This window comes from Chiloscyllium plagiosum, chromosome 17 (assembly GCF_004010195.1).
Source record: "Chiloscyllium plagiosum isolate BGI_BamShark_2017 chromosome 17, ASM401019v2, whole genome shotgun sequence".
Taxonomy (NCBI): Eukaryota; Metazoa; Chordata; class Chondrichthyes; order Orectolobiformes; family Hemiscylliidae; genus Chiloscyllium; species Chiloscyllium plagiosum.
In genome coordinates this window covers 65,520,471-65,531,853 of record NC_057726.1, presented here as the reverse complement: position 1 = coordinate 65,531,853, position 11,383 = coordinate 65,520,471, and the positions used below count along the sequence as shown (strand labels likewise).

At 41.2% G+C, this 11,383-nt stretch overlaps 1 protein-coding gene across 17 annotated transcripts in view; it reads right to left on the bottom strand.

Annotated features, from left to right (window-relative positions):
* LOC122558578 (protein MTSS 2-like) overlaps positions 1 to 11,383 on the bottom strand; it is a 145,048-nt gene that overhangs the window by 24,681 nt on the left and 108,984 nt on the right. For all 17 annotated transcript variants that reach the window (XM_043707352.1, XM_043707337.1, XM_043707339.1 and 14 more), the window contains 2 exons: positions 9,495 to 9,602; positions 2,497 to 2,594 (listed from right to left, as the gene is read on the bottom strand). In XM_043707352.1, coding sequence (XP_043563287.1) covers positions 2,497 to 2,594; positions 9,495 to 9,602 — 206 coding nt within the window. The remainder of the gene's footprint in view (positions 1 to 2,496; positions 2,595 to 9,494; positions 9,603 to 11,383) is intronic.

The following is an 11,383-nucleotide window of genomic DNA, read 5'->3' as shown; positions in this document are numbered from 1 at the left end:
ATGGCTTGGTATGCCACTCATTTCAAGGGTAATTGGGGATTGGCAAAAAATGCCAACATTCTTCATTGGTCAAGGCATCATGTTGAAGAGCAGGAAGGTTATGCTGGAATTATATAAAATGTTGGTTAGCCCAGAGCTGGAGTATAGCAGTTCTGGAATCTACATTATAGACATGGGATAGCACAAGAGAGGGTTCAGATGAAATTTACCAGGATGTTGCTTGGGCTAGAGAGTTTCAGTTATGAAGAGAGATTAGACAGACTGTGGTTGTTTTCCTGAGAGCAGAAGAGATTGATTGAATACATAAAATGATGAAGGGCATGGATAGGGTAGACATGAAGAAACCTTTCCCCTTAATGGAGGTATCAATAACCACGGGACATAGATTTAAGGTGAGGGGCAGAAGGTTTAGAGGAGATGTGAAGAAAAATCTTTTCACGTAGAGGGTGGTAGGAACCTGGAATTCTCTGTAAGCGTGGTAGAAACCTTTCTAACATTGAAAAATTATTTAGATGCATACTTGCAATGCCAAGACACAAAGCTATGGGCCAAGTGCTGGAAAATGGGATTAGAATAGTTAGGTGGTTCCTTTTTGACTAGCATTGATGCAATGGGCCAAAGGATGTTTTTCCTTGCTTCAGATCTCTATGACTTTATCAAATGGGTGGGGGAGATCAGTGGTTGCCATTTGATCGTGTAAATAAGGATAAACTGATTCCAATTGTAGAACGGTTGGTAACCAAGGGCCAGGTCTGCAGTCCTCACTTTCTCCGCCAGGGATTTTAAAGTAATTAACCAACAAAAATTCTAAAGCAAGGGGAAGTAATGCAGTGATCTCTTGTGACCTGGAAAGCACTACCTGAAAGAATGCTGGAAACAGATTCATTAATAATTCCAAGAGGAAATTAGGTAAATACCTGTAGGGGAAAAAAGGTAATTACAGTGCTATTGGGATCTGGAACAGGGATCTGGAACTAACAGGATAGCCCTAGCAAGATGCCAGGACAGTCACAAGGGGCTGAATAGGATCCTGTAGTGCTATATCATTCTATAGATCTTTTAACATGCTCTTGAAATGGAGATAGCCACATCAATGCCAATAGATTATTTCCAGTACACATGCAGTGGTTAACAGAGCTTGCAGGAGGTGGTGCATGTGGTTGGTGATAGGCTGACATCAGCCTAACTGTCGAGACTTGATCATGCATGGAATTGTCCAAAGGATTGTTTGAGTCACACTGATTGTATTTCAATGATTGGCCCATAACCATGAGCCTCGTTTGACAGCATTGCCTCAGAACCATTGGTGTAATCCAGCAATCCAATTCAAATGTCCCTTTAATGAACCAGGAGTTTGTTCAAATGGAAGTGGCTTATTGAGCTGATTGATGGCATGCATTAGCTTAAATAATCCACCAACTGGAAATACATTTTTAATTAATAGATGACTTGTACTTGGACAGCCAATTGCAAATCAAGCCAATAGTGTATCAGTCTGCTGAAGGAAACTTAAGGGACAATGGACCAAATGTTAGTTGTATTGACATGCAGGAAAAGCTTCAAAATATTCCATCACTTTCCACATGTCTTTTTAAAATGATAAAAGTCATTCCCTTCCCTCCAGTAAGAATTCAGTTCAAGTTTTGGAAAATGAGCCACATTTTCTCCAGAAGTTGTTCCCCAGAAACAGTAGCTGCTTCGTAAGAGAAAAGATGTGGATCTTTCCTGAAAGCCCATAGAACATGGATGGCTGAATGAATTGTAATATTGTAGACCCTACTTTTCAATCACCAAGAAGCTATCTTTCTAAACCATTAGAACTGCGATAACCTCCCTTTCTGTAGTCAGTGCTCCAAAACCTGCCATTAAGTGATGTCATGATGTCTGAGGGAAAGAGATCAGGAACTTAAGATGTAAAAGTAGGAGTGTGCTGTTTGGCTGTTCAACTTGCTCCACCATTCAGTAAGATTACGGTTTATCTGATTGTGGTTTGAGCTCCACTTTCCTGTCTGTCCTCCACAATCCTCAACTCCCTTGTCTATCAAAAATCTATCTAACTTAACCTTGAATAAATGCTCACCCTTGAATGAAAAATCTGTCCTCCACCAACTTTTGTAAACGAAAGGTTTTTCAGAGAAAAAAAAAGTTCCCTTATCTTAAAAGATAGTTCCTCCTAGTTTTAGTCTCCCTGACATGAAACATTCTCCCACTAACTACCCTATCCTGCTCCTTCAGGATCTTATATGTTTCAATAAGATCACCTCTCATTCTTTTAAACTCCAGTGGTCATAGGCCCAACATGTTTCTTTATAAAATAAACTTGCTTCAAAAGATAATCCCTACATCCCAGAAATGAGTTGAGTGAACCTTCCTAACTGCTCCGAAAGGAATTATGCTTTTTTTCCTAATAAGAAGGCCAGTCAGAAATATTACCATCTCAGGGTAGTGGAGGGGGAATGGTGCTGAGGTTTCAGTTGGCCTGTCAATCATACATACCTGCACATGCTGGATTTTCGGGAACTGGAGCTGCTGGGTGAAGATGGAGGAGTCTGATAGGACCAGCTATAGTCAGACCCCTTTAGATCCTTAATCACCTACATAAGAAGCACATAAATGGAGCAGGTTATTGGCTGCAGCAGAGACTCAAAGCCTTAAAGAAGAATGTAGCTTTCATTCTACATTTTGAAAACTGTTCAGGGTAAAAACAATTGAAAACATCTCTTTTAAAGCTTATTGTATTTAAAAAAAAGTTGCATGTTCACACAAACCCTCCATATCCCTGCAGATCTCCCTGAATGCAAACTGCTATCTATAACTTTGTTATGCATACACCTCCTGACTATCCTTTCACTTAAGGGTGCTCCCCAAATTTAAACAATGCATCACTGATGGCTGTGCCTTTAACTACCAAGACTCTAAGCTCAGCAATTCCCTTCCTAAACCCCTCTCTCTCTATCCTCCTTTAAGATGCTCAACCTATCTCCTTATGTGGCTCATTGTTTAATTTAGATTCATAACTCCTGAGTAGGTGTATAATGTCAAAATTGTTGATTTTGTTTTTGACAGCTTTGTGCCTGAACCACTCAGCTATTTACTGGCAACTTGGTGGGAACAGCATGAAGGAGTTCCGAATCAGCATTTTAACCTTGAGGTCGAGTACAAGACAAATTCTTTCATATGAAAGGTAAAGATGACCTTGTTTTGATTGATAGCTGTAGCAAATGGATAATTATTGAGTCTATAAGTGGCAAAACCATTAAAATTTTGAGATGTTGACTTGTATTTTTGTCTGTATCAGAGATGAGAGTGTCAGATAATGGCCTACAGCTTCTGTCAGAAGAGTTTGAAATATTTCTGAGCTAGAATGGAGCAAATCTCACTCCAATACTTTCATACCACCCAGCACTGAATGGAACTGCAGAAAGAAGTGCACATGTCATGAGGTCTTTACACAAGTGACCAGGCAGTAACTTCCATGTATCAAATTCACACAAGCTAAACAATTCAGTTGTTTTGATCCCAGCTGATAGTACTACTGAAAAGCCAGACCCTCAGGTGAAACCTGGCTTGATATTCCTATGTTTGCTTTGTTTAGTTAGTTGACATGGTTAACCACAAGGCTGCAGAATTTCAATAGTAACAGGACAGATTTATTCCACAAAAGAAGAAATTTTAAAAAAACAAGCTAAATTTAAAAAACAGAATTATTTCACAACACTTCGAAACAAGGTTTAAACTTGTTCCTTGACAGTATGAGTTACAGAGGTATAAATCCAGAGAAATGATCTATTGGTACTCTTTAGGTAGCAATTATCTGACCTTTTAATAATTCCTTTGCCAAGGACTGTAAAGGCAATTTGATGAGTCTTTTCCAAATCTGCAGATTATTAGAATTGATGACAGACAAAGGAGCGGACTTAGGCAATTCGACCCATCGAGTCTGCTATGCCATGGCTGATGTATTTCTAAGCTCCATTCTCCTGCCTTTTCCTTGTTATGGATCAGGCCAGACCCCCTCAAAATATTTTAATAAGGTAGCCTAGACCCTAACTTTTTGTATTTTAAAGGCAGATGTAAAGTGGATACTCCAGGGGTGATGCAGCTGGTTAAACCACTCTGCTTTAAGCAAAACTGAATTTATTTAAATGCTACAGTTGAAACAAGAACAAAAGAAAACAAAATTTAGAATAACCTAACTATTGGAAAACTCAACCACCTCAATACAGCAACTTAACTAAGGAGGTGTTCCAATTCTCAGAACATCCCATAAACACACCCTTTGGCAAAAGGTAAATTCAACACTAGTCTTACAGGCAAGAGAGATTTCAGAGAAAAAAGTCAGTCAGGAATCATTTGCTGAAGTTTGGAACCTCCCTCTGGACTGCAGCAGCTTCTCTACTACAGCTCAACTAGCAGCTTTTCACTGATCCAACTTAGTCAAACTAGAAAAAAACCTGAACTGGGAGAACTGGCCACTCCTAGTTAAAGTGGACATTTCAGCACATCTAGGTAAAAACAATGACTGCAGATGCTGGAAACCAGATTCTGGATCAATGGTGCTGGAAGAAAGTCATGGGGACAGTGCTGAGCTGGAAGTTTGGAATTAGGATGAGGTGGGGGAAGGGGAAATGTGGTAGCTGTTGAAGTTCAGATTGTTGCCCTGGGGTTGAAGTGTTCCGAGGCGGAAGATGAGGCGTTCTTCCTCCAGGCGTCTGGTGGTGAGGGAGCGGCGGTGAAGGAGGCCCAGGACCTCCATGTCCTCGGCAGAGTGGGAGGGGGAATTGAAATGTTGGGCCACGCACATCTGCCTATACAACCTCTCTTGAAAAAATCACAAGGACAAAATAACCTTGTTAAAGTGACAGCATTGTCACAATTAATCAAGGACCTATCTCTGCCTTAAGTGCACTCAATAACCTGGCCTTCACAGCCCTTTGTGGCAATGTATTCCACAGATTCACTGCCCTCTGGTTGGAGAAGTTTCTTCTCATCGGAGTTGTAAAGGGTCTTCCCTTTACTCTGAGGCTGTGCCCCTAAGTTCTAGGCTCTCCTACTAATGGAAACATAGTCTCCATGTCCACTCTATTCAGGCCTGTCAGTTTCAGTCAAATTCCGCCCCCCTCCCCCATCCTTGTAAACTCCATCAAGTACAGACCCAGAGTCCTTAACTGCTCCTTATATGTTAAGGCCTTCATTCCCGGGAACATAATTGTAAACCTTCTCTTGACCCACTACAATGCCAGCACATCCTTCTTTAGAAAAGGGGCCCAAAACTGTTCACAATATTCCAAATACGGTCTGACCAGAGCCTTATACAGTCTCATTTGCACCTCCATGCTCTTGGATCTTGCCCTCTTGAAAGGAATGCTAACATTGAATTTGCCTTCCTCACTGCAAACTGAATCTGTATGTTACCCTTAAGAGAATCCTGAACCAGGATTCCGAAGTCCCTTTGTGCTTTCCCCATTAAGAAAATAGTCTACGCCACTTCTTCCTACTGAAGTGAATAACGTCACATTTTCCCCCATTATATTCCATTTGCCACTTCTTTGCCGACTTACTTAGTCCAAGTTTTTCTGCAACCTCCCCACTTCCTCAACATTACCAGCGCCTCCACCTATTGTTTTGTCATCTGCAAATTTAGCAACAATGCTCAGTTCCTTTGTGCAGATCATTAATGTATAACGTGAATAGTTGTGGTCCCAACACAAACCCCTGAGGAATTCTACTAGCCACTGGATGCCATTCCAGAAAAAGGTACCTTTATCCCTACACTTTGCCTTCTCCTAGTCACCTGATCCTCTATCCTTGCTAATACCTTACCTCTAACACCACTGGCTCTTATCACTTTAGCAGCCTCCTGTGCAGCACCTTGACAAAGGCTTTCTGGAAATCCAAATAGCTCACAACCACTGGGCATCCATGGTAAAACTTGTTTATTTCCTCTAGGAATTTTAACAGATGTGTCAGGCTTGACTTTCCCTTGACAAAGCTGTGCTGATTCAGCCCTGTTTTATCTTGGACTCTGCAATCTCATCTAAAATCTTACTAATAACGGAGGTCAGGCTAACCGGCCTATAGTTTCTTTTATCCTATCTCCCTCCTTCCATCCCTTCTTAAACAGAGGTGTTGCATTAGCCAGTTTCCAATTCTCTGGGCCCTCCCTCACTCCCCTGATTCCTAAAGATCATCGCCAATGCCTCTACAATCTCCTCAGCTATCATCTTCAGAACTCTGGGGTGTAGTCCATCCAGTCCAGAGCTTCAGAGCTTTCAGTTTCCAACACCACTTTCTTAGTGATGACCACTACACTCACCTCTGTCCCCAACTTTCTTGAAGTTCTGGTGTGCTGCTAGTGTCTTCCACCATGAAGATTGATGCAAAACATGTATTAAGTTCCTCTGCTATTTCTTTGTTCCCCATTACTTCTCCTCCAGCCTCATTTTTCCCGCAGTCCAATGTTTACTCCTTCCTCTGTCTTACTTTTCATATTTTAAAATACTCTTGCAATCTTCTTTTCTATGACTAGATGGCTTACTCTAATATTTCATTATCTCTCCCCACTTTTTGCTATTGTCCTCTGCAAGTTTTTAAAGAATTTCTAATCATCTGACTTTCCACTAATCTTCCCGACTCTTTTTAATTTTGCTTTTATGCTATCCCTGACTTCCTCGTTAGCATTGGTTGCCCACCCTATAGTATGTTTCTTTTTCCTTGGGACAGATTTCCTCTCTGCCTCCAAATTATCCCCAGAAACTCCTGCCACTGCTACTCTACTGTCTTCCCTGCTAGACTCATCTTCTAATCAACTCTGGTCAGGTCCTCCCTCAAGGCAGTGACTTGAAAGAAACTTTGGGGTTTGCATATTAAGGATGGCACGGTGGCTCAGTGGTTAGCACTGCTGCCTCACAGCGCCAGGGACTCAGGTTCGATTCCAGCCTCGGGTGAATGTCTGTGTGGAGTTTACACATTCTCCCCGTGTCTGTGTGGGTTTCCTCCTGGTGTTCCAGTTTCCTCCCACAATCCAGAGATGTGCAGTTAGGTGAATTGGCCTTGCTAAACTGCCCACAGTGGTCAGTTATGTGTACGTTAGGTGCATAGTCAGAGTAAATGTAGAGTAATAGGGTTGGGGGAATGGGGCTGGGTGGGTTACTCTTCGAAGGGTCGATGTGGGCTTATTGGGCCGAAGGGCCTGTACCTACACTGTAAGTATTCTAATTCTAAAAAAATTCTATCACCCTTTGATCTTTTCCTTATAAATTCTGTGTCTAAAGTCTTTCTGTCTCACTAGCACCTGATGAAGGAGCAGCACTCTGAAAGCTAGTGTTTTCAAATAAACCCATTGGACTATAACCTGGTGTCATGTGCTTTTTGACAGTCCAAACCAGTCCAACATTGGAAATGCTGGAGGATCCTCAATCAGAAAGAGAATGAAGCCAGATAGATTAATTGAATATTGGAGGGCAAAAAGTGTTTAAAAAATATTTCTTGTCAAATGCTGATATTTCTGTTAAATATGTTGGTGTTAACGAATTCTTATTTTTAAACGTGATTGACTTGAAGTTTTGAATAAATGTGCTTTGGTTGAGATTACAGCAAATATAAGAATCTAAATTAACCAGTAGATTTTCAAGTATTGTTGATAATGGTTTAGTTGTATAGCATTCTGGGAATTTGTGTACATAGACCTTCTTACATTTTAATGTTGAAGTTATCTTTTATATGAAGGATAGAGTGTAGTGTAGAGCCCTCCCTGCTGCCCATTTTATTGGAATGGCTGCCTGCTGTGAGTCCACATGTTAACTTTTTTTTAAGTGGAGTATATAACAATGTTGCCATGAAATGCTCCTAAAGTAAAACTTTCTTTACACATCTCTTCAAACTTTCCCAATCAAGCAATCCAAGAGTTTCAACATAAGCTTAGAAAGAGTGTAAAGCTCCTTTTACAATGTTCTGATCAAACACTCCTAGGGCAGATACAGTATGCGGTTAGACACAGAATAAAGCTTCTTCTAAATTGTTCAAAAGCACAATCCTGTCCTCGTTATTTTCAAATCCTTGCTGCTCCACTGCACCAGTACCAGACAGCAAATTTGTCAATTAAGCTGCATTCTAGTCTTAGCTCACATGACTGGGTAATTAATTGGTCTTATAGAAATGAGACTGGAGAATTAATAATAGAAAATAAAGAGATGCTGATGAATTGAACAGGCATATTACATCAGTCTTTACTGTATTGGATACAAGTAACATCCCAGAAGCAGCCATAAATTCGATAATGGAAGCAAGGGAGGAACTCAGGAAAATTATAGATTACCAGAGAAGTGGTCCTGAGTACATTGTTGGTGCTGCAGGCTGACAAATGACTGGGTTCTGATGGACTTCATCCTAGAGTCTTAAAGGAATTGGCTTGAGAGTTATTAATTTTACAAAGCTACCTAGATTTGGGGAAAGTCCCATTACATTTGAATGTAACACCTTTATTCAAGCAATGTGCTACTGGGATTGGCACTGGGACCTCAATTATTTACTACTTGAATTAATACATGGAAGGTACAGTTGTCAAATTAGCTGATGACACAATAGTAGGTGGGAAAGTAAGTTGGGAAGACAATGTAAGGAGGTTACAAAAACATATAGGCTGTGAGAGTGGGTAACGATGTGACAAATGTGGAATAATGTAGGAAAGTGTGAACCTGTTAATTTTGACAGGAAGAATTTTTTAAAATTTCTCAATGTTGAGAGATTGCAGTGCTCTGAGATGCAGTGGGATTTAGGTGCCCTTGTACGCGAATCACGTAAGGTTAGCATGTAGGTACAGCAAGTAATTGGGAAAGTTACAATTTATTGTGAGGGGAATTGAATACTGAAGTGGGGAGGTTAAACCTCAGTTATGTAGGGCACTGATGAGACCATCTCTGGAGTACTATACATAGAATTGGTCACTTTATTTCAGAAAGGATATGGATATGTTAGAAGCAGTTTGGAGGACTTCTCGCAGAGGATTGAGCAGCTTTGGAACACTCTTCCTTAAAAGTTGGTGGAAGCAGAGTCTTTGAATGTTTTTAGGTTCAAGATGGATAGAGTTTTGCTAAACAAGGGGTGAAAGATTAACAGCGGTAGCAGGAACATGAATTTGATTTTACAATCAGATTAGCCATTATCTTATTGGATGGTGAAGCAGGCTGAGGGATCGGATGGCCTATTTGGGCTCTTCGTATGTTAATGGGAGATTACATCATCTGAGGCTGTGGTCTGGACATGGGTCAATCCTCCAGCCTGGGGCTTATACATGAACATTACTAAGCAGCCTCTGCCACTGTGTCAAATGTGAATCACTTTTGTGCCCTTTGTCCAAAGCTAGTTGGTTCAGGCTGAGCCTGCAAACTTATTGCATACTGTCTACTCAAATGCATATTCACCTCTCTAACACACACACACATGCACATGCTAATAACAGAAAACTGAGAGTGGTGTTGATAGTCTCTCCCTACCTGCTCACTGGCTGGAGGCAGCTTGTGAGGTTCTGCAGTTTGAACAATAAGGTCATCAACAATTGCCTGCAGGTGTGTGATTTCCCCCAGCATTGCAATCTCTCCATCCTAAAGAAACACAGATCAAAACTCAGAACTTGGTAAATCACTTGGTTAGCCATGCATTCTTCTTGTCTCAATCCTCCAGTGATGCTGATACAAAGGGTTACCTATGACAGAAATGAAATGTATTTCAAGGGGAGACACTTCATAATAAGTACAATGCTGGGGGTGTCATGGCCATAAACAAACCTGCCCACATTCACCTACACACTCCTGTTGTCCATCCCAGTGCCCCTGAACAGTGGGCAAGAGAGAGAAACCAGATTGATTTAAACACTGGTCCTCCAGTGTACTTAATCTCCACTTTGAACCGACTGAGTTCCTGGAATCTAATCGAAAGGTTCAATTGGTTCATGTATAAACTATTGGATACCTGGGAATGAGTTACAGACTGGTGTCTTTTTTTGCGGGGGGGTGAGGAGAGAAGGTGGGATGATAATATTTCATTAGGCCTGGTCCTGTGGGTCTGTGTTTCTTTGTTAATATAGATTGAATTTTGGTTCATTTTGGCTGTGGGGGGCAGGGCTGACTTCGTCCAGTCTGCAGCCTGTTTGACATACCTTTGAATTTTAATTTCTTGAAAAGGGATATCCAGCGAGGCAAGGTGATGGCCTCATTGTTATCGCTAGACAATTAATCCATAGACCCAGGTAAAATCCCACTATAGCAGATGGTGGAATTTTAATTCAATATTAAAGATAAATCTGGAATTAAGAGTCTAATGATGGCCATGAACCTGTTGTCAATTGTGGCGAAGACCCATCTGGTTCACTAATATCCTTTTAGGGATGGAAAGCTGCCATCCTTACCTATTTTGGCCTACCTGTGACTCCAGAACTCATAACAATGTGATTGACTCTTAACTGCCATCTTGGCAATAAAGCATAGGCAAAAAATGCTGGTCTTGCCAGCGATGCCAACTTCCCATGATTAATTTTTAAAAACCCTTCGACTCCCTTAAAACAGAGTTGCATTTATCCCTTCCAAGCCCAGTTTTTGAGTATTTCTTTATTTGTTTAGGGGATGTGAACATTGCTGGTCAGAATTCATTACCTATCCTTGTTGCCCATAAGGTGGTGGTGTTGAGCTGCTTTCTTGAACCTCTGCAGTCTATGCGCTGTAGACACACGCACAATGTTGTTAGGGAGGGAATTCTAGGAATTTGGTAGGGATATATTTCCAAGCCAGGATGTGCATGGTTTACTACTTACCAATGTGTCATCAGAATGAGCAATTATGATTCTAATTATTGCAAGGTATTTGTAATAATCTACACAGTGTGAGAGGTTAGAGAGTTAGGGACAGGTTAGAATGAATGAAGGTACATAAACTGTAGCATCATCAAATTAAGGAAACAGAAATTCCCAGGAGTGTTTTGGGTGGGGCAAGTTACTGTTGGGAATTGAATCAGTCCTCATTTCAGCTGTGGACAGGACAGTCATGGCCCAGGTACAAAACACCTTCCATTTTACCCCATTCAGTAGGTTGAGGTTTCCTATTTTTCAAGGACTGTTTAAACCTAGACCCGAGGAGAAAGCCTTTCACCATCTTCTTTAATTCTGATCACAAACATGAAATGTTCCCATTCACCGCACCTGGCCAGCTCTGTGCCACATCACCAGGCTCATTCATTCTTCGCTGCATTAAGGTTTGAGCTTGGTTCATGCCTGTACCTTCATGGCTAGCCACAGGCACATGGACGAGGGACCTTCATCTCAGGTATTTAGCTGACTGGCACTGTTCCCTGAAACATCAATACTGCCTGGTTCAGAGTGACATTTCCTGTT